This window comes from Erinaceus europaeus, chromosome 3, assembly GCF_950295315.1.
Source record: "Erinaceus europaeus chromosome 3, mEriEur2.1, whole genome shotgun sequence".
NCBI lineage: Eukaryota > Metazoa > Chordata > Mammalia > Eulipotyphla > Erinaceidae > Erinaceus > Erinaceus europaeus.
This window is the reverse complement of record NC_080164.1, coordinates 137,068,193-137,092,275: the sequence shown is the minus strand read 5'-3', so window position 1 is coordinate 137,092,275 and position 24,083 is coordinate 137,068,193. Positions and strand designations below refer to the sequence as shown.

The 24,083-nt window shown below is 37.0% G+C and overlaps 1 protein-coding gene across 22 annotated transcripts in view; it reads left to right on the top strand.

Annotated features, from left to right (window-relative positions):
- Positions 1–24,083, top strand: part of ADGRL3 (adhesion G protein-coupled receptor L3) — an 848,379-nt gene that overhangs the window by 664,405 nt on the left and 159,891 nt on the right. For 14 of the 22 annotated variants that reach the window (XM_060188015.1, XM_060188014.1, XM_060188009.1 and 11 more), the window contains 2 exons: positions 20,064–20,366; positions 22,111–22,211. In XM_060188015.1, the coding sequence (XP_060043998.1) occupies positions 20,064–20,366; positions 22,111–22,211 (404 nt within the window). The remainder of the gene's footprint in view (positions 1–20,063; positions 20,367–22,110; positions 22,212–24,083) is intronic. The other 8 variants (XM_060188010.1, XM_060188007.1, XM_060188006.1 and 5 more) reach the window with 1 other exon arrangement.

The following is a 24,083-nucleotide window of genomic DNA, read 5'->3' as shown; positions in this document are numbered from 1 at the left end:
ATTTTGGTTATGTGTGTATGCTTAAGGATAGAATAAAGAGTTATCTATTGTAAGAATGTAATTCGCTAAGAATTCTACTTATATCTCTCTGAATGAAGTTGTTAAACTAATCATATGCCGCAAAACAAAATTTTGGTTTTTTTTAATAAAATGAGGGGCCAGGAGATAATCTCACTCAGTAGAATCCACAGTTTAGCAAGCACTAGGTACTGGGTTCAAAGGCTTATGTAGGTGTACTCTGTCTCTGTCCTTCCTTATCTCTCTCCCCCCTCTGTATTCCTAAATGAAAAAACTGGCCAGAGAAGCAGCTCAGTGGTGGTCTCATCTCATTGTATGCAGTAAACCATAGGTTTAAAAAAAGAATCAAAGAAAGAGAAAGGGAATCTAAAAAGGTTTATTTAATCCAAAGGGGCAGGGGAGTAGAATTTAGTGAATCTGGTTGTTTGTTTGTTTGTTTTTCCTGGAGTGTGCAACTCTCTCTCATTCTATTATCACTTCACCCAAGATACAGATTCCCAGGAAATTTGGTTGTCTGGCAGACCCCATTTGTGGCATTGAGGAATGGAGAGCATCTTGACTGACATTTTGCAAGCTTTTGGATTCTCGAGGCCAGCAATTTTTTCACAGTAAAATTGAAATGGTTTCCCAAAAAGAGCTATGAAAACTAGGGACACGAAGGAAACCAATATTCAATATAGAAAGCAAAGTGGAAATTCTGTTTTTATTAGCTCTTTGAATATAGGTTCATATTTTACTGATCTGATAGTTTTCCACTTCAAATAACTGGTAGATTTCCAAATCTCCCTTAAATAATATACATATTTCCTCTTTCTATATTTGATAAGTAAAACAAATTCAAAAAGCTTGTACCCATGCCTTCCTTCCCTTGTCTACCTTAGGGCTTCTAAATTGCAACACTTTAGGCAGGTGCCCATTGGGAATTCTGACATTTGGGTAGGGTTTATTCTGGCGTGGTGGGGGAGGGTTCAGGTCCTGGACCATGATGGGAGAGAAGGACCTAGTGGGAGTTGAATTCTTATGTGGAAAACTGGGAAATGTTATGCATGGATAAACTATTGTATTTTACTGTCTACTGTAAACCACTAATCCCCCAATAAAGAAATATAAAAAATAATTGGGAAAACAGACAGTAAATCTACTAACATCATTTAAAAGAAAATTTTCATAGAAGTTTACATAATACACTACTTCATTTTATAATGGTTGTGACCTAATGCAATTTTTTAAAAAAATCTGACATGTCACTGATATGATGGATCATTATTGTCACCATCAACTTTCTTGGATCCAAAGAAGTGTCTTAGGCATATTTGGTTGACTAATAACTACTAGTGGCAGTTAGTAATTTTATTACAAACCTCGCCCTCCTCCACACTTCCTCATGCAGCTGAGAAAAGTAAAAACCTTACATCTCAGATCATAGTGACTTCAAAAGGTATTACTTGGAATCTGTGGAATAATACTCAGGACAGATTTTTTAAAACAGCATGTATATCTAGAAGACTGTGGTTCAACCAACTAAATTGTAATCAGCACATAAAATAAGGATTCCAAGTTCAATCACAGAATAGATGTATTTTCATGCTACCGCATGCTGGCCCAGCTTTTATAGTCTCCTTGGCCATCCAGTCTTCAGTTTTGTCCCAAGAATAATCCAATATTTGAAATTCAAAGTACAGTTTCATATGAAAGCGAAATTTCTGAATGTTAAAGTAAAATCTCCTCAAAGCTTTGCATGCCCTCAGTTCTGTTATGTGGGAAGCTTGTCATGCAAAACAGGTGCTGAGTGAGCTTCCTCTCCATTTCTCCACCTGGTGCTTGATTTTTTCTGTCTTGATTTTCATATCCAATTTGACTTTGGTTCCTAAACAGTTAAAGTATGGGGAGGTGAGGAAGAGAGGACAGGTCAAGCAATGGAAAAATCTTATGGAATAAGTTTGATGGAATCAAAAAATAGCTTCCACTCAGGAAGATTGATAAAGATGAATCTTATGCTTGGACAGATTTTTGAATGCTGAATGACCCTATTGAGAAATATTTGATTGTACTTTGTGTGAAAATGAATGGTGCGTGTTATTCCAGGTGAATGAACACTTACTTTTGATCCATATGCCTCTGGGGATCTAATTATATGCCTCTTCTCTTCATAACCAATTTTTACCTTTAAAAAATTGTCATGGACTTCCAGGCCCCTGCCCTACCCTGGTCCCTGAGAAACTCATGCAGTATAGATTCCACCTTTACAGTGGCATTGTAGCTAATTCCCTTTGAGAATCTCATATTCTTTCTCTCTGCTATATTGCCAGACTCTGGGGCACATAGATTAAACTTCCACGAATGCTTTCTCATTAGGTTTACATTAGGAGAAGCAAAATGCCACAGTCCTTTAATAACTTAAGTAGACACAGAGGGGCATTACTCACCCTTTTCACTTTAATGTGCTCTTCCTGGTCACATCACTTGTAGAAGCTGTCAGGATTCCAGTGATCTTCCTTAGGAGTATCTGCAATCCTTAATGATGTCAAATTTGCCTGGTCTGGAGCTGGTAGGTCTATCTTCAGCATATATGTTCTCTGAGTCAAGAGGAATTCAAATATTCTTGGTACTGACCCAAAGCTACTTCATTCTCCTCTTGTCAACAGTCGGGCTGGAAAACACTCAGATTTCAAAATGCCTCCAAGCTTTCCAGCTTCCCTTCTGAATCCTCATAATTAAGGAACTCCCTGTACAGTTAGTCTTTGCACTGAAGACTGCTTTCACTTGTTGGCATTGACTAAAATGCATCTCTCCCCTGAGCACACCTCAAGCCCTCTTTGAGGGGAAAATTATTTTCTCATGTCTGTTGTATTCTATTTTAGGGATTAAAGGTAGTGTCACATTGATCAATCCTGCATGTTATTGTTGAATAACAAAATTAAACAAGACAAAAGGAAAACTCCTTTGCTCTTTTGAAGCTCATGGCATTTGAGCTATATTCCCTAAGAGTCAACTGCAAGCTCAGTGAAGATTAAGTACAGACTCTTTAAGGATTATATTGACTTAGTAGAAGCCCCTTTTGATTACAACATGGAAATTTTTCTGTGCATTTGGCCTTAAAATTCTATTTCTTAGATTAAGAAATAATAAAGGAGGATGGTGGTATCAGCTCATCTATATTTTTAACATACTAAGGGATATTTGCATCATAACTGTTAGATTAAATCAAACAAAAACTTTAAATGGAAATTATTTTCGAGGTAATTATATCAATACCCAATGTAGAGGAGGAAGATAAATGTGAGGAGGAGAGAGACAGAAGGCTGAAAGAGGTAAACCTATAAGAAGGTACTAAGGGAGATAAAATAAGAGCAGAAATTCAGGAAGGAATAAAATAAGAGTAAATTTCACATGGCTAAGTGGAAAAGATACCTCTCCCCTTAGGAGAGGCCTATTGGGTAGTCTTTGTAGGGAGGAAGATTTATTAGTGTTGCCCTCCCAAAAATGATGCAATGTTTCCCCCCAGTTATTACTTAGCAAATGAATGTAAAATCAGTGAATTTTAAGAAGGATCTAGTAGAGTCTAAAATTAATCATGTGCTTACCCTTTGAGGAGAAGCATAGGGATCAGGAGATAGCTCACCCAATGAAGATGTGAGCTCAATCCCCTAGGGAGGGGAAGCTTTATGAATACAAGTGTATTGAGCTGTGTCTCTTCCTCTATCCCTCTCAGTCAAAAAATTAATTTATTTATTTTTAATTGAATAGAGACAGCCAGAAATCAAGAGGGAAGAGGATGATAGAGAGGGAAAGACACCTGCAGCCCTGCTTCACCACTTGTGAAGCTTTCCCTCTACAGGTGGGATCAATCAAAAATTTGACATTGTGTATTTTTGATGACAGCAATTTATACAAATGAATATATACTGTATTGCAAAAACAGAATATAATTTATTTTATAAATTGTAGCAGATAATATTTCTATATTACTCTTATATCCTTTCTTTCTTTAGGTCTATATAATGTTATGAGTGGCCATGTTGTAGTTGATAGTTTTCTGATTCAATATATACTTGATATGATAAATATACTTGATATGAATATAAACCTCATTATTATAACAAATAAAATATATTTCAGTAATGTATATATATTTTTTCTTCCCAGTACAGCAAGGATTTTGACTAGGAAATAAAAATATAAACTATTCTACATAGAATAATATGGTAGTAAGACCATCCCCTCCCTGTTGACTGCCTGACATATCTATAAACAGGAGACCCTTGAAAAACATGGGAGTTAATTTTCTTTAGTTATTTGGTTTTTTTTTTTTTTTTTTGGTAAAACCAAGAGAAATTGAGGGTAAGTGGAGATAGGGAGAGAGTAAGAAACCCACAGTTCAGCTTCACTGTTCATGAAGCAAGCTTTCCTTCTGCAGTTGGGCACCTGGGGCTTGAACCTAGATCATTAAGTTTGGTAACATGTGCACTTAGTCAAGCGCACCTCTTCCTAGCCTCAAGGATTGAACTTTTTAGTACTATTTTTTCAATAAATGTACAAGTACACACCAGATATAATTAGTTACAAACAAGTCAATTTGATGCAAAAGCTGTGGTAGTCTCTTCAGTAAATGGTTCTGTGACCATTGGGTGTGACAGTAAAAGGAGTTGAACTCATGATTTTTGTGATATACAGAAATCAACTCATAAGCCTAAAAGTAAAAGTTAAAACTAAAACTATTTAGGAAGTCGGGCGGTAGCACAGTGGGTAAGGCACAGGTGGTGCAAAGATCAAGGGCCAGCATAAAGATCTTGGTTTGAGCCCCTGGCTCCCCACCTGCAGGGGAGTCACTTCACAGGTGATGAAGCAGGTCTGCAGGTGTCTGTCTTTCTCCTTCTCTGTCCTCCCCTCCTCTCTCCATTTTTCTCTGTCCTATCCAACAACGATGACATCAGTAACAACTGCAACAATAAAACAAGGGCAACAAAAGGGAATAAATAAATATTTTTTTAAAAAACACTAAATCTGTTTAAAGAAAATACAGGTATAAATTTGGACGGAGGGTAGATAGCATAATGATTATGCAGAGTTTCTTACCTGAGGCTCCAAAGTCCCAGATTCAATCCTCCGCATCACCATAAGCCAGAGCTGGACAGTGCTCTGGTAGAATGAACAAAAAAACACAAAATGCATTATTTATGTGGTCCGGAGGGTGGCACAGTGGATAAAGCATTGGATTCTCAAGCATGAGGTCCCGAGTTCGATCTCTGGCAACACATGTACCAGAGTGATGTCTGTTTCTTTCTCTCTCTCCTCCTATCTTCGGAAATCGGGCAGTAACGCAGCAGGTTAAGCTCACGTGGCACAAAGTGCAAGGACCTGCATAAGGATCCCAGTTTGAGCCCCGACTCCCCACCTGCAGGGGAGTCGCTTCACAAGTGTTGAAGCAGGTCTGCAGGTGTCTTTCTCTCCTCCTCTCTGTCTTCCCCTCCTATCTCCATTTCTCTGTGTCCTATCCAACAGCAACGACATCAATAATAACTACAACAATAAAACAACAAGGGCAACAAAAGGGAATAAATAATAAAAAATAAAAATAAATTGATAACCTTGGGCTAGACAGGAAATTCTTAGATTGATATCAAAAGCTTAAGTAACAGAATGAAAACTGTCATGTTTCAAAGGGTGAAATGACCCATGGAATTAAATAATTTTTGTGTGTGTGTGTGAATCACGTATCTAATAAGAAACATGTTCAAAATATATAAATAATTATTTTAAGTATGTAATAAAAAGCAGAGTAATTAAAAATTGGGTAAATGAACTGAATAGGCATTTACACAAATGTGATATGCATGTAAATGTTCAATACATGCATGCAAAAAGGCCATTAAACAGTTATGGCCATAGGTAGTTACAAATCAAAATTACAGTGAGACACCATTTTATAACCGCTACACAGACCATGAACAGAAAGCTAACTCTAAGTGTTGGTAAGAATGGAAGGTAATTAAGAACTCTCACACATTGCCACTGGGAATGTAAATAGTATGGAGGTTCCCTGGGTGTCTAAAATAGATGTGGTAATATTTGTATACCTATATAATGATACTAAATGCCACTAAACTTTATGTTTTAGGAGGTTGAATTATATAATATTGAATTTTATCTCATTTTTTTTCTAAGTTAAGAACAAAGAATGCTTGAAAGTCTTGTTACTTTCTCTTGTTATTTCCTGTGTATAGAATGACCTTCTGTGTTGCTCACTACTTCATTGCCTCTAAATGTCACCTTCTATTAAGATTTAGTTTGATAATGTAGATCTGACATGTACATATATTATTTATTCATCTTTCTTTGTCTGCCTCTCATGAAGGCAAGAATTTTTACTTCTGATTTGTTGTTGCATCTAAGTTCTAGAAAATGAATATGGTACTGACATAGTCATTGTTAAGATGCAGCCTTCATGGAAAAAGATACTCATCTCTTCCAGCATTCCTCCCTCTCTTCAAGTCAGCAGTCTCTGCATCTTTATTTCTTTCTTCTTTCTCTCTCCATATATATATTCTTTTCCATACTAGTTATACTGGTCACACTGTAATTATATATTTTGCAGGATGGTTTACATTTTCTTTATATTATTGTTCAGGATTTCCCCAAGTTTTAAATCAGTCATTTAGTCTTCTGGTTTGGGAAGTCCTGGAGAGTCATGCACTTCAATAAGGGTGGCATAGATAGATCCAGTGGGGAGTCCCCTCCACTACTCTCATCCTCAATATGCAGGTGTGGCCAAGTGTAGGAACCACACTATGTACAGTCAGTGCAGAAAATGACACAAGAATGATATCAAGAAACCTCAGTCACAAAGATGGGAATCTCTAAAGGAGATAGAACTCAAATTCCTGAGGAACATGCATTTTTTTCCAAGAAGCAGATAATAAGGGCCTGGAAAAGATGCAGATCAAAAGGATGGGTGGGCACTGATAGAACACACAGTTCACCAAAATTCAAGCCCCAAGCTCCATCTGAAATGATGGAGCTGTGCTGCACCAGTGCCCCAACTGCATGAAATGTAGATTAGTGCTGCACAAGTCTCTCTCTCTCTTTAAATTTTATTTATTTATTATTGGATAGAGACAGAGAGAAATTGAGAGGGGCAGGGGAGATCGAGAGGGGGAGAGATAGAGAGACACCTGCAGCCCTGTTTCACCACTCATGATGCTTTCCCCCTGCAGGTGGGGACCAGGGGCTTGAGCCCGGGCCTTTGCACACTATAGTGTGCACATTTAACCAGGTGTGCCACTGCCTGGCCCCACAAATCTCTCCTTCTGTCTCCCACCACCACCAACGTTTCTTTCTATCTCTCTAAGAAAAAAGAAAATAAACAAACAAACAAAAAACTGTTACTGGGAGTGATAAAGTCTTTCTGCAGACACCTATCACTGGTGATAATTCTGGTGTCAAAAACAGAGGAAGAGATGTATAAGAGGGTAGCCAATAATTTCAAGGCCATGAATGCTCATCCTGAGGCTAGCAGGTTCTTTGTAAAGCCCAAAGAAACCTGTGACAACATCCCAAAGGGCAACAGCCACAAGCTCAGCAGACTTGCCTATACTCTTTACCTTGGAGTTTGGGAAATATGCTCATATGTAAACTTCCAATGGTCTCAGACTGTGCAAGCCTAACACCTAGACACAAACCAAGGCCTGGATTGACGCTCCATCCAAATTTAAGTTTCCAAAGGTGTTCAGGCCCCCAAGACTTCTCAATAGAGGTCCCTTCCTGTTGGTGTGAAGATATTAGGACTAGTGTCACCCTTGGCTACTGCCTCTATGGGGCTGATGTTCGCCTATGCTGTTTCCACAAATAAACTCGAGAAAAACAAAATCAATAAAATAAATCAGATGTTAATTTAATCAATCTCCAAGTCAACCTGAATTTGAAAAAGATAAAATAGTAGTAATTCAGATGATATATTGCCTTTTGGAAACAACAGTAGTGTTTTTCCAGTTTACTTTGATAATATTATAGCAGTATTCATATATTTGCACCAAAATCAAGGTAACTTAAACCCATAGGCAAGGTAGGAAAAAAGTTAAATTTTGCTAGATTTAAAATTATTTTATAATCACCCAATTTTGCACACAGGTAACTGGGTTTCATTTTATACTCTGAAGGCAAAATCTATCTATTAAACCATAAGGAAATCACAAGCCCTGTTTTCAGTTCTTTGTTTAAAATGCACTGTAGTACAGTATGATTTGCATGTTAATGATGTGAATCCAACTGTATAATAAATGGGAAGGAGATGATATAAACTTGTTTCAGAGAGCAGGTTTATTTGTTTTTCATGATTTCTTCCTTAAATGTTTAACTTGAGAGTACATCTCTGAGGTTTGCTTATATAAAAGCTAGTAATTTGTGACCATGAAGTGGAGTGGCAATGAAGCAAGACGTTTCTTTCTCAGATTCCTCATTCAGAAAGAAACTGAACACAAAGGCATTTGAACATCTTTGGGAGGCAGATAGAATGTAATAAACAAGAAACACGAAGAATTCATTCTGTTTGGTGTAGTCTCTGAAATCCAAAAGCATAAAGCCACCACTATTTCTATTCTCTTACCAGCTCCTCAGCCCACATCTCTGACCTAATTCAAGGATACACTTGAGATGCTTTGTAATTTTCTTTGCTGTTCATTGGTCTCCGAGTATTTTGTTTTGAATGTCCTCTTTAAATAAAACAGCAAAATAAAACCAGTTTTGAATAATGTGTAATTTGTGGAAGTGTATCTTCATTGCATAGAATCACTAGATATTGGTAGGGGAAAGCATAAACTGTGTTTTTGAAAGCCATCTAGTTTTCATTTATTTATAGCCTGTGAGCCATTTCACAAATTGAAAAGTAACCATTCAACCATTTCATGTCTACATTAATATATTTAAAAGATCCTAATATCAGTATCAACATGCAGTAGTCCTCTCATTGAACATATACAGATTAAAGTTAAATGAAGAAATATTTCCTAGTCAGTAGATCTCACTAAGAAGTGATGCTGCCCCCTAAAGGGTAGCTGGCAATTTCTAGAGATATTCTTTTTTTTTTTTTTAATTTAAGAAAGGAGACATTAACAAAATCATAGGATGGGGGGGTACAACTCCGCACAATTCCCGCCACCCAATCTCTATATCCCATCCCCTCCCCTGATAGCTATCCCATTGTCTATCCTTCTGGGAGCATGGACCCAGGGTTGTTGTGGGTTGCAGAAGGTGGAAGGTCTGGCTTCTGTAATTGCTTCCCCGCTGAACATGGACGTTGACTGGTCAGTCCATACTCCCAGTCTGCCTCTCTCTTTCCGTAGTAGGGTGGGTCTCTGGGGAAGCGGAGCTCCAGGACTCATTGGTGGGGTCTTCAGTCCAGGGAAGCCTGGCCGGCATCCTGATGGCATCTGGAACCTGGTGGCTGAAAAGAGAGTTAACATACAAAGCCAAAAAAATTGTTGAAGAATCATGGACCCAAAGGATGGAATATTCTTGAGTTTAACAGCCAGGGGAAAGGAATACAACTGGCAACTGAAGCATATATTTCCTAAGGTTGCAAAATATTTTACAAGGCATAGAGCTACCCTTCCCAATCTCACCCCACGCCCCCCACACACAAAGGAATAGTGTACTCTACTAGTAGCAAGACTGGAAAATCTTGGTCAAAGATATAAGACCAAATTTCATTCTAAATTTTATATTCTCATTTCAAGTACTTACAACAGGGAGTGTGAGGGATTATAGTATTTGCAGGTAGACAGCAATGTTATCACAAAATTAGTAACTTAAAATAGGCACATTCATTAACTCAGAAACTCTGTGGGTCAGGAGTCTAGGTACAGAGTCTATAAGGCTGCAATCATGGTGCCACAAAGGGATGAATTCTCATATGAATGCCAAACAATCGGTTTCAACACTCAAGTAGCTGTTGCTAATACTCAGTTCTTTACAGTCAGTCAAATCCAGGGCTTTAGTTTTATCCTTTCAGTCCCAAGATTCGTATCTTGTAGCTCTCTATAAGAAGTTCACAGCAAGGGGCCAAGTGGTGACACACTTGTTTAAGTGCACACACTACAGTGTGGAAGGACCCAGATTCAAGCTCCTACCCCACCTGCAGGGGGGAAAGCTTCAGTAGTGGTGAAGCAGGGCAGCAGGTGTCTCTCTGTCTGTCTCCTTCTATGTCACCTCCCCTCAATTTCTCTCTGTCTCTATCAAATAAATAAATAAATATTTTTAAAAGAAGCTCACAGCGTAGGTGTTTGCTTCTTAAAAGTCACAATATTCTCACAGGAAATTGTTATAATTATATATAATGTAAATCATTCACATAATGAAACACATTCCACCACCTTTGACATATTCCAGATATAGAAACAAGTGTAGTCCCTACCCACATGACTAAATTAGTGCTCACATAGATATTAATACCATTATATAGGGGGCTGTTTAGGAGTCTGCCATAAAGAAATGATCTTTTAATCATTTTTGCATTTTTAAGATATTACTACTCATTAAATATAGGCTAAATGTAAAGTCTTAACTGGTACATATTTCCATATAAAATATCATTTGGGAAACAAGAAGGACAATCATAAATAACTTTGTTAACACTAGTTTATTTGTACAATAGTTTCAGTAACATTAAAATTCTCTTTCTATGATCTGTTTACATATGGACTTGTTTGTTTTTGGTCTGGTTTATTTTGGTCTGTCACTATTTTCCCACTCCTCATTCTGTTTCATTTTCTTTCTCTGTATTTAGAAACTTCACATTCTTTGGGGGTGAGGTTTTGAGGGTCTGGCAAACAGAGACCATACTGGAGTCTTCACTGCTTGTGATAGATAAGTCAAGATTTTTCTGCATTTAGAGTGTGTAATTGTAATTAGGATAAACGGAATAACTCAACTGGTGGTAATGTGAGTTACATTGCAAACAAATAGATATTGAGTCTCTACTATAAGTTAAATTTAACTTGCTATATAAAATTTATCTTGCTACAGTAAATTTTGCTGACTAACTCTTTGCTGGGAAACTTTCAATGTTTATTTTTTCTTTAAGTATGTACTGAATCTTCATTCCTTTATATGGGACTCTGTTAGCCTTGATACCAGCCAGTTTGATTTCTACAGTGATTCTCAGTTTTGGGAATTAATTTCAGCAGGCATTGTGTCACTACAAATATATAGATTAGTGATTTAACTAAGTAACAAGAGAGTGGTGTGGAAACTAAGTTACAAGGGGCTGGATGGTGGTGTACCTGGTTGAGCGCACATGTTACTATGCTCAAGAACCAGAATTTGAGCCCCCAGTCCCCACCTGCAGGGGAAGTGCTTTGTGAGTGGTGAAGCAGTGCTTCATGTGTCTTTCTTTCTCTCTTTCTCTCTATCTTTCCCTACACTCTTGGTTTCTGACTGTCTCTATCCAATAAATAAAGGTAATTTAAAAAAGAGTATTCTATTAAAAATAACAATAATAATAATATCCCACGTCACTTCTATGGAGACACTGAAAATAAATCCAGACTAGTTAGAAAGGTGAGATTAAAGGCAAAGATACTTAATTGGAGGTTTGAGATTTAGAATATTAGTGGTTTTTTTTTTTAAAAAAAAAACCATGCTTAAAGGTTTCAGATTTATAATAAAAGCAATCAGGAGCTTTTAAAGAGCAGCAACATCCACATGCAATGTAAAAGGTAGGATGCATATATAAATATATTTATTTATTTATTTTTCAATGTAATGATGCCAAGAGATGGTTTAACTGTTGATAGTTTCAGCTACCTGCATGGACCTCAAGAGCATTCTTTTTTGTGGGTGGAAAAGCTCAATCTCAAAAGATTTCAAGCTTATGATTCTTTTGGGGGGATATTAATGTTTTATAGTTGCCAGTAAATACAATAGTTTGTACATGCATAACACTTCAACATGCATAAGATTTCAAGCTTATAATTCTATTCATAAGACTTTCTTATTATGAAATTTCTTATTATGAAAGAGTCTTTCTTATTATGAAAGAGTAAATCCTCAGAACAGATGACTGGTTGCTTGTTGGGAAATTGTGAGGATGTGGTAGAGCCTGGCAGGGCTTCACCTGAGGAGTACATCTATCCTGTCAGTCTCTCTCTCTCTACCGAAAGATTGAGCAAGGAAGGACAGGAATAACCCCAAAGGTTTTCCCCGTCTTATCAGACCCCCTGCCTCACAAAGCACCCACATTCCTGATACTATGGCCTATGATAAAAATAAAGGGGGAGATGTCCGGAAATTGTGAGGAGCCTCACAATGTACCCTACATTTTTCTGCCTCCAGAAGCCTGGCATTTCTTAAAACATTAAGCCAGCTCCCCCCTGCTCCACTCTGCATTCCTGATACTATGGCCTATCTACATAATCATTGTTTTGCCTGAAAGATCCCCACCCATTCCATTCCTTTGATCTATCTTCTTTCTACCCTCAAGACCCTCCCTGCCTGCAGGGTATTATTAATCCTACCAGTTAAAACCCTCACAACAGTTGCTAAGGAAGTTCCTACCTTTCCAGCCTTTTTTGCCTTTCTCCACCCCTTTCCTAGACATTTCTGTTTCCGACTTTCCACTTTGGGGTCTGCCCTTTAAAAGTCTTGGCTCTCTGATCAATAAAGAATTGCATTGCTTCGCCACCACGAGCTTGGTTCATGAGTCATCTCCCTCGCATTGCTAAGTGAGTAGCAAACCCAGGCTGACTCCAACCCAGAGAGTACGTGCCTGGAAGAGGTACCCCCACACTAGCCCAGCAGTTGCTAGGAGGTGAAGCACAGGTATGTGGGTATGAATATGAAATGGCACAAGCAGTGATGAAACAGCTTTGCGTCTACTGTGGTAATGGTTACACAAATCTATGCATGATATAAAAGTGCATAGAACTATAACCATTCACACATAAATAAATGCAGTTGTGTGAAAGTTAAAATTAAGAGTCATATAGTGATGCCCATTTCTTGACTGATAGACTAAGGTGGCTATACAACGAAATCTAGGTAGTTAATGTTAAGAGTTAAATAAGGAACAAATATGGCAGTCAGGCTGTAGCACATGGTGCAAAGTACACATGGTGCAAAGCCCAAGGATGGGCATAAGGATACTGGCTCGAGCCCCTGGCTCCCCACCTGCAGGGGAGTCACTTCACAGGTGGTGAAGCAGGTCTGCAAGTGTCTATCTTTCTCTCCCTCTCTCTGTCTTCCCCTCCTCTCTCTATTTCTCTCTGTTCTATCCAACAATGACAACAACAATGATAACTACAACACTAAAACTATAAGGGCCACAAAAGAGAATAAAAAAAAGAACAAATATTAACTGAATACTTTTCTGTGTTACCTACTGTTCAAAGCATTAAAGATTGATAACTGGCAAAAAACAGTAATGTTCTGAAAAAAAGTAAGTAAATATTTGTTCCTCCTTTATATGAAAACTAGGCTTTGTTTCCAAGAGGCTACACAATAAGTAAAATTATTTTATCAAGCATTGATTCCTAGCTGAAATTTTTATTCCATAGCAGTCTGGTCTTATTCATATTAAATATTTGAATATTGATTTAAAATTACCATTTCCATGGCCTTGGAGGTGATGCAATGACTGGAATGTTGGATTTAAAAGTATAGGATCCTGAGTTTGATGCGTGGCTTTGAATATGACAAAAGTAATCTTCTGGTGTGCTCACTCTTTCATTAATAGAGTTAAAAACAAATAAATGAAATGTTCATTTCCTTTCCCATAGTCCCCTCTTTCAAAGTTAATTACTGAATCTTTAATAGGTTTGGTATATCCATGGTATTACCAAGTCCTATTGTCTGAAAAAATATTTTTATTTATTTATTTTTGGATAGAGACAGAAATCGAGAGGAAAGAGGAAATATTAAGGGGAAAAAGAGAAAGAGGCACCAGCAGCACTGCTTTACTGCTTGTGAAGTTTCCCACCTTGCAGGTGGGGACTGGAGATTTGAACCCGGTTCCTGATGCACTGTAACAGGCATGGTCCGCTGGGTGTGCCACTGCCCAACTCCTCAAATTTTGAAGTACTAGAGAGTGGGCAAAAGACTTTTGAAGAAATATTTTTCTTTTTATTTATATTGCCTGTTATTAAAATAAAATTTCGTATTGGAATGCAAAAAAAAAAAAAAAGAATTATCGGCATCCAGCACAGAGACTCAGCTAGTGAGCAGAGAACTGGCATCTCTGAGACCTGGACTTCAGTCACCAGCACTGCATTTACTAGCAAGTGCTCTGCTTTCTCTCTCTGCAAAAAATAGCATCTTTTCTAGAAGCTAATTTAGTTAAAGTAGGTGGTAGACTACTACTGCATTGTTTGAGATGCCCTTCAGAGATTGAAGCAAAGATAAATAAATAAGCAAATAAAAATTTTAAAGTTTACTGGATTTATTTCAGACAGACTTTCTATTGGCATTAAATAATACAGAAAAATATTAAGTTTTCATATTTCCTCTACCAGGTTCTTGGGGGAGATTTTCCATAATTTATTCTGGATTTAAATAAATTCTTAGAGGATGCATAAAGAACAATCCTTCTCTAGTCAGCCAAAATATCATATATTGGTAAAAGATATAAGATTTATGTGATCTGAAGAGAAACCAGAGTATTCATATATTCGTATGATATAGCACATAAAAGAAAGGCTCGTAAAGGGAGGACATTGAGGGAAGGTATGTAATTTAAAGAAGAAAGGAAAAAAAAATGAAGGAAAATCAGGAAGAAAGTTTATACGGTTTTCAAGCAAATATTTCTTCTGTGAAGTTTTCCCCAACTATATTTTATCCCATGACTTTATAGTTGTTCTTAAATGTTGCATTTTAACGGGATTTCTATGTCAGTTTGCTAGGACTTTAAAAGCAATTAAAACATACTGGGGTAGTTTAAACAACAGAAAGTCATTTTCTCATGGTTCTAATGACTGAAAGTTTAAGATCAAAATGCTAGCAGGGTTAGTTTCTTCTGAAATCTCTCTCCTTTTAGAGAATAGGCTTCTCAGTGTTCCCTCACAGAGGTCTTTAATCAGTGCACATATACCTCTGCTTTCTCTTACTTTTCTTTCTCTCTTTTTTTTTCCCCTTCTTTTCTTGTTTAATCAAGACTCTAGTCCTATTGAATTGTGGCCACGCTTATGACTTTACTGAACCTTAATTACCACTTTACAGGATCCATTCCAAGTGCAATCTTATATATAAAGGCTACTTCAAGAATTTGGTTGTTAAAAATGTAAGATCAAGAAGAGTAACATAATTATATATGCAGAAGAGTGTTTTGTTTTCTTCTTTTTATTTATCACTGGAAGGTGTAAAGGAAGCCAAAAGATCTTATAATTTTTGCTTCAGAAGTTTTGGGAAAAATTAAAAATTACAAACTCTTCAAAAAGGAATAATAATTACTGGGGTGTAACCTCTTATGATTTTTAAAACTGTTTCAGTGTAATGTGCCCATGAAATATACTGTGTGATTTTAGTGTTTTGAAATTTTTTGATTTTTTATTGGTGGTTCACAATACAGTTAGTTTTTGTAAATATTCCATTTGTTCTTGACAAGAATATAGTATGAACAGACATTAATATTACTTGTGTAATCAAATCAAGTAATATTACCATCTCCTATGGCTTTACTGCTTTTTGAAAGAATGGCTGGAGAAGAGTAGAAAAAGAGTAATACTGTTTTTTCATAATATTGTTTTATTATAATCACTTTAGCTCCACTAGTCTCTTCTTTCTTAAAGGCTGATGTACTTAAGAGAAAAATGAGAGATCAAGTTCAGAGCACTGATCAAAAATGGTGCCAGAAATTGTGGTCTCTGAAGTCTCAGATATACAAATTGTTTGGCTTAGCAGGTTGATGCAGGCTTCTGCCAGCATCTTCTTAAAAATGTATGGAAAACCTGTAATTGTACAATGTTGATATAATTCAGAATATCTTTTGTGATAACATTATATGAAATCACATACAAATGAAATCAAGGGACACTAACTGCATATGATTCTATGATTCACTTAACTATCTCTGAATCTATGTTTTCTCATTTGTGAAATTAGGAATTCATAGTTACAGTTGCTCTGCACATTTTAGTCATAATTCAGTGCAGTAATAATGGAAAACATTAGCAAATAAAAAGCACTATATAAATGTTGGCTATTTTCTACCAGTTTGCTCAGTAATCTATAAACTATGATAATATTTAAAATGATATTTATTCTTTTCAAAACTAACTATAGGAAAAATAAATCAAATCATAAAAATGAAATAAGCCATGGGCAATACATTTCAGGGTAAATGAAAAGTAAGATTTCCTTTGGAAATAAGATTACTGGGAGGGAAGCATTTAATATGGAGTTTTATTTAGTTACTTTATGGAAATAATAGTTTATTAAGTAAAAACAGTGAGCTCAATATCAATTAAAATATCATGGAAATTGTACAATTTTGTTAAAATATTATGTATAGCAACTCAAACTTACTCTCTGTTAGTAATCTCTCCCTAATACACAAGCACATGATCCAGTTTTTTTTATATTTTTATTTTTTAGTTAGAGAAAAGACAGAGAGACAGAGTGGGTGGGAGTGAAAGAGACCACAGATGAATGTAGTGGCGGCCGGGCTTGAATCTGAGTCATGCACATGACAAAGCAACGCATTGTCAAAGTGAGTTGTTTTGCCAACCCAAGTTTATTTATTTGGTATTTTATTACTACTTATGTATTTATTTTTACCAGAGCACTGTTAAGCCTTGGCTTATGGTAAAGCTCAGGATTGAATTTAGGACTTTCGGTGCTGTAGGCATGAAAGTCCTTTTGCATACACATTGAGCTATCTCTCTAGCTCCTCCACTTGCTCCTCTTGATAGCAGTTTGAGGCTGACAAGATAGTTTCACTAGAGGGTGTCTGCTTTGCCATGCCAGTGACCAAGTTCAAGGCTGCTTCCTATCTCTCCTCTCAGTCTTGCTCTCTGTCTCTTTTTCTATTTGAAAAATAAATAAATAAATAACCCTGGAGCAGTGAAGTCCAAATATACATATTCATTGAAGTCCAAATAGATGTAGTTTTAGTAAACTACCTAAATTATCTAAGGTTTAGTAGTGGTATCATTGGAAAAGTGTCATGTCACTTCTCCCTTTCTGGAAAGTAAACTCATACAGTATATGATAGAGGCTGGAATTTGACCACACAAATGGTTGCTGTAACTCTTCAGTAAGTCTAGATCTTTATTTCATTTTTTTCCTGCATTGTCTTGCAATAAAACAAGTTTTTTTTCTTAGGCACTGGTGACAACATGTATATCACTAGTATTTATTTTGCCAAAGCTGGCATTGAGAAGAGCCCTTGGGAGTCTTTCATAGCAGTAAAGTGAGAAGAAAAGTATGGGGGATCAGGGATTGCTTTTAAATTGACTTTTATTCTACTTAAAGTGAAAAGAAAGGATATGACCCTGCTTGTAGACATCTCTCTGTGGCACAATTCCAGGGAAGTGTTTTATAACCAGTTGAACTTTCTTAAGAAAAGAAAAATCTTGTTTTTAACAGTGTCTTTGTTTCATAAGTGTATAGTCAATTTAAGTATGACTTTTCTGAGATAAAGTCATTTTGGGAGGGGGTATTTTCTTCCTGCTTATTTTCCTCTTTAAATTGTCAGTGGCTTTCTTAATATAATATAAAATAGCTTTCACAGCCTCTCAACTGCAGGATCTCTTAACTACTGAATTTGCTGTTTTCCTCTACTTATCATTTCTCTTCTTTTGTGAAATCTCACAACTAGACTGTGTGTGCCCTGCTTCCTTTACCTATTCCTGATGTTGGTTATCTTGGCTTAGGATTTATGTACTTATGGTCAACAACTTAGGGTAAACATTACGAAAAATAATCTTAAATAGAACATCTCAGCATATAGTCCAGTCTTGGTAAATTAGAAAGGTTCCTCAATAGAGATGGCATCAAAGTTAAATAGAAATGACACCAAAGATAAGAAGAAGGCAAGTGAAATGAGAGTTGAAAAATCACAGCATGTGCAAAAGTCCTGAGACAGAAAAAACAGGATACAAATGAGAAACTACAGGCAATTTTGCATGGATTAAGAATAGAGTTAAGGATTGAAGAAACATTATACATGAATTGGAGAAATAAGCTATTGAAGGACTTGAGGAACAAAGAGAGAGTCTATCTATGGAGGGAAAAGTAGAAAATATTTGAAGATTTTAACCTGAGGAATAACATGTCAGTTTATACCTTAGCAGATGTATCTCCATTCCTTCCAGAACACTGAATGTTAAATAAAATAGCTAATTTAATGGTGAATTCACTTAAAAACATTCTTCAGAGCCTCTGTAGTTCTAAGGAAGTGGAAGAATTGAAAATACCATTTCAATTTTATAATAAATTTTAACTCTAGTTCAAAATCTTCCTTCATATGTAAATTTGAGTGTGAGAACTTAGTAAAGCTAATTGTTACGAATCTTCATTTTTATATAATAAAACTAAAGAATACAAAGAACTAGAAATGCCTTCTTTAAAGGAAACACTGTAGAGCATTATCACTGAAAAGTTTAGACTCCCTGTCAAAAAAATAAAGATTACTCAAAATTAATCCTTCAAAATGGCAAATGAGAGGTGGCATTATTTAAATTAAATAATCCAATAAATTATTAAAGTTAACTTTCTTTTAAATGTTTTTAATATTTATTCTTTTTTGTTGCCCTTGTTTATCATTGTTGTTATTATTGTTGTTATTGATGTTGTTGTTGTTGTATAGGACAGAGAGAAATGGAGAGAGGAGGGGAAGACAGAGGGGGAGAGAAAGATCGACACCTGCAGACCTGTTTCACCGCTTGTGAAGCAACTCCCCTGCAGGTGGGGAGCCGGGGCTTGAACCGGGATTCTTTTGCAGGTCCTTGTGTGCGCTTAACCCACTGCGCTACCGCCCAACTCCCTAAACTTAACTTTTAACTATTTCCATACTACTTTACCAACTAGTATGAAGTCCAAAATATTTTTTCAAACAGCTGAAAAATGTCACATTAAAACAGTTCTACATTTCTGCAATAAAAGTATTGACAATTATTTTTTAGATTGGCACATTCATATATTTATACAATATTTTATTTTGGGGAGTCAGGCGGTAGCAAAGCAGGTAAAGCACAGGTGGCGCAAAGTGCAAGTACTGGTGTAAAGATCCCGGTTTGAGTTCTCAGCTCCCCACCTGCAGGGGAGTCGTTTCACAGGTGGTGAAGCAGGTCTGCAGGTGTCTATCTCTCCCCCTCTCTGTCTTCCCCTTCTCTCTCCATTTCTCTCTGTCCTATCCAACAACAACAACGATAATAACTACAATAAAACAAGGGCAACAAAATGGAATAATTAAATATTTTATTTTTTATATATTTCATCTTTAGTAGTTAATATACATCAATGAAATGAGGAGACACCAAAGCACTGCTCTACCATCCTTGGAGTCTCCTTTGTTGCTGTCCATGGTGCTGTTTTTTTTTTTTTTTTCCGGGAGTGAAACCAAGGCTTCACACCCAGTCAGGCATGCATTCTACCCATTGACTGTTTCCCATATCAAGATATTTCCAATTTCTACTCCTTTTTTTCACACCTTTATTTGCTGAATCTTTAAAAACTCACAGTATACTTTGTGTGCAAAGAATATTGTCCGTAATTTATTTCTATTCTGTTTAAAAACACTAATAGAGTTTTAAGTTTTAATTATCTGTTTACTAAGAATATAAAGCATTAAGAGACTTACTCAAGAGCTGTGCTTTCTGTGATTTGAGTTGGCAAAACGCACACACACACACACACACACACACACACAAACAGGTTGATGTTTAGCATTCCCTAGAATGCGTGCAAGTGGCATCCTGATACTTGGTACTAGCTTATTTTTCCTATATGTTTAAAACTCTTTGAATCATCACATAAAAGTAGTTTCTGAAGCAGTAGGGCACTTTGCAGCCCTACTGTGAACAAACATTGCAGGTGTTTTCTTTTTAATTATATTTCAGAAATCTCTACCACAGGACCTCTTGGCATGGGAAGCACCACTACCAGTACCACCCTTCGGACCACAACATGGAGCCCAGGCAGGAGTACCACTCCATCAGTGCCAGGAAGAAGGAATCGGAGTACCAGCACTCCATCCCCAGCTGTTGAGGTGCTTGATGATATTACCACACACCTTCCATCAGCATCATCCCAAATTCCAGCTGTGGAAGAGAGTTGTGAAGCTGTGGAAGCTCGAGAAATCATGTGGTTTAAGACCCGTCAAGGGCAGGTGGCAAAGCAGCCTTGCCCCACAGGTACTATAGGTAAGTCTGGGCTACAGAGTCAAAGGTGTCGTGTTACTCTAACTTGATTTTCTAGCATTTTATCTTTATCTTTGCTGCTGTTGTTGTTGTCGTCGCCTCCAGGGTTATCACTGGGGCTCCATGGCTTCAACACGAATCCACTGCTCCCGGAGGCCATTTTTCCCGTTTTGTTGCCCTTGTTGTTATTGTTATTGTTGCCATTGCTTTTGTTGTTGTTGGCTAGGACAGAAAGAAATGGAGAGAGGAGGGGAAGACAGAGAGGGGGAGAGAAAGATAGACACCTGCAGATCTGCTTCACAGCTTGTGAAGCAACTTCCCTGCAGGTGAGGAGCCTGGGACTTGAACCAGGATGCTTGTGCGGGTCCTTGCGCTTCGCGCCATGTGTGCTTAACCCAGTGCACTACTGCGCAGCCCCCTCTTTCTTTTTTTCTTGTTCCACCTATTGTTTTCTTTTTCACCTCATAACCCACAAGAGCCATAGGTAGATCTGGTTTATAAAGTTGAACCACAGATGTATTGTTACTCTGACTTGCTGCTCTTCTGGTATTTTCTTTCTTTTTTTTTATTTTTTTTTCTCTCTGACCTTTTTTTTTTTCATTTAATCAAATTCTGAACTCATCTAAACTTCAATTTAATATATTTGTAGAATTTGAAAATGCAGGGCGGAGGGTAGAATGCATAATGGTTTTGCAAACAGACTCTCATGCCTGAGGCTCCAAAGTCCCAGGTTCAGTCCCCCGCACCACCATAAGCCAGAGCTGAACAGTGCTCCAGTTAAAAAATAAAAACAAAAACAAACAAACAACAAAAAAAGAATTTGAAAATGCAATCTGAGTAAGTCACGGGTGAGGGTAAAATGGGAATACATCTGATATCAGAAGTTTTCATTCATCATGTAAGTTCTTTGGGCGGAGATACTGTTAGCCTGTGGGTGTCCTGGCTACTCCAGAGATACAGCTCTTCCAAATAGTAGTTCATTTACTTGCTAGCAGTTAGCTTCATGTTTATTGACGGATTGAAATGTTGATGCAGAAAATAGAGCCATAGATAACTTTTAAAAGATGATTTAGGGGGTCGGGCGGTGGCGCAGTGGTTTAAGCGCATGTGGCGCAAAGTGCAGGGACCGGCGTAAGGATCCCGGTTCGAGCCCCCGGCTCCCCACCTGCAGGGGAGTCGCTTCACAGGCGGTGAAGCAGGTCTGCAGGTGTCTATCTTTCTCTCCCCTTCTCTGTCTTCCCCTCCTCTCTCCATTTCTCTCTGTCCTATCCAACAACGAATTGCGTCAACAAGGGCAATAATAATAACCACAACGAAGCTACAACAAGGGCAACAAAAGGGGGGAAAATTGCCTCCAGGAGCGGTGGATTCATGGTGCAGGCACCGATCCCAGCAATAACCCTGGAGGAAAGAAAAAAAAAAAAAAGATGATTTATAGAAACTACATGAAGTTTATTACAAAGAAATATTAGATCTTTTTATTGAGTAATCTAATTTATGGGATTAACCCTTATACATGGAATAGATGCCTTCACATGCTTTTAAAATACAGAATGTTTTACTTAGTTGTATTACTTCTCTCCAAAGTCAGTACTTGCCTAGCATTGTACATGATGTCTTAATAGACATTGTATTGCTTTAATGATCTTGGTTTTCACCTTGACTCAAACTGAAACATAACATGGATACAAAGTTGTCAGAAAGACAGCTTGAATATTTGAAACAGGCTTGTTTTCTCTCATTTTAGGAGTGTCAACTTATCTATGCTTGGCTCCTGGAACATGGGATCCCCAAGGACCAGATCTCAGTAACTGTTCTTCTCCCTGGGTTAACCATATAACACAGAAGGTAAATATTGTAATTGACAAGGAAAGATTTACTAAAACTCATTTAAGGAAAGTTTTACCAAGATACTGTGTCACTGAATTTAGCTTCCGCAAACAAAATAGTCTCTTTTTAAAATTAATGTGGAAAAACTCTCCCATTTTAATTTAATTTGAGATTAAGGAAAACCAATGATATATTATGAGCTAGTTCCTTTTTTCTTTTTCTTTTTTTTTTTATTAATGATTTAATAATGATCGGCAAGACCATAAAATAGGAGGGGTAAAATTCCACATAATTTCCATCACCAAATTTTGTATCTCATTCCCTCCATTGGAAGCTTTCCTATTCTTTAACCCTCTGGGAGCATGGACCCATGATCATTATGGGGTGCAGAAAGTAGAAGGTCTGGCTTCTATAATTGCTTCTCTGCTGGACATGGGCGTTAGCAAGTCGATCCATGCTCCCAGCCTGTTTGTCTTTCCCTAGTGGGGCAGGGCTCTGGATAGGTAGGGTTCCAGGACACATTGGTGAAACTGTCTGCCCCAGGATGTCAGGTTGGTATCATGGTAGTATCTGCAACTTGATGGCTGAAGAATTTGTTGCTCTTAAAGAGAAAAATCCATGAGCTTTCTCTAAGCAAGGTAGTACTACTTATAACAATTTTAATACTAGTAAAATATCAGTATAATAACTGTAGTTATAAAAGCTCAGGAAGCATTGTAAGTGAGGCAAGCAAAAGCTTCTAGCATACAGACACAAATTTTCCAGTAGAAATAATTGGAATGAAAATTGTCTACCTTTGGAATATTAAGCAATTTGATAAATGTTCTGTAACCTAATCATTTATCAGTGTTAAATGTATACATGTGTGTGACAGCTTCTTGTAAACTCAAATTTGCAGGGCTTATTTGGTTGCAATATGTTGAACATTTTTATTATTAATGCACTTTGGGTCTTTGAATTGATTTCATTACAAACAGAGACCAGATGTGCCTTTATGCCAAAAGGGCTATGGGATGAATCCTTAGTATAGCAATTTGTGTGGATTTATGCACTCGTACAAATGGAGAGTCCTTCTATGGCACATTAGCTATGCCGAGGAATTTCTGAAAGAGATTTTTTTTTCCTGAGAAATATTACAAATGATGGCCTTACTAAAAGCCAGTCTGTGCCATTTGCTCTTTTCTCTATTTGTTTTTACCAGATTCATCCTCAATAATATACTGTGTAATAATCCATAAATATCTACTCAGTAGATCATTTAACAGATGAGCCATAACTATCTATTTACCCTAAATCATGGAAGAGCAGTGGTTATACTGACTCTGGTTACCCTCTTACATATGCATCTCCATACTTGTTGCTATGCATAATGATGCCTCTCCAATTTCAGTACTGTTGCTGCCACAGTTTTTATATCCTTTGATTTTATTACAATGTAGCTCAGACCCCAGGGCATATAACTCTTGCTGGATGTGAGCAGATTAAGAGATCAGTAGCACATCTCCCTACATTAGTAACTTTCAAAAAATACTCGCTACATACTTGGCTCGGGGGTTAGTGTTCAGTAATAATTCACCTAGAAAGGTGATTGTTTTTCATGATAATTCCTGAATCCAGTTGGACTATTTTATTGCAGAAATCATAGGGTGACTTTAAGTGATAATGATTCTAAATTCTTTTGTTTCCTCTATAGACCCCCTAATCTTATGACAAAAGAGATAATTCCTTGCAAGAACCAGACATCTGTTGTCTATTTGATTTATGGATGGAGTGTTTTTCTTTTATAGCAAATATGTTCCATCCTTTCAGGGAATTTCTTTTTCATTCTGTAGAATATGTGAATTTCTTATAATTTTAGGAAGATCATAGAATATAGCCATTTGAATTTAC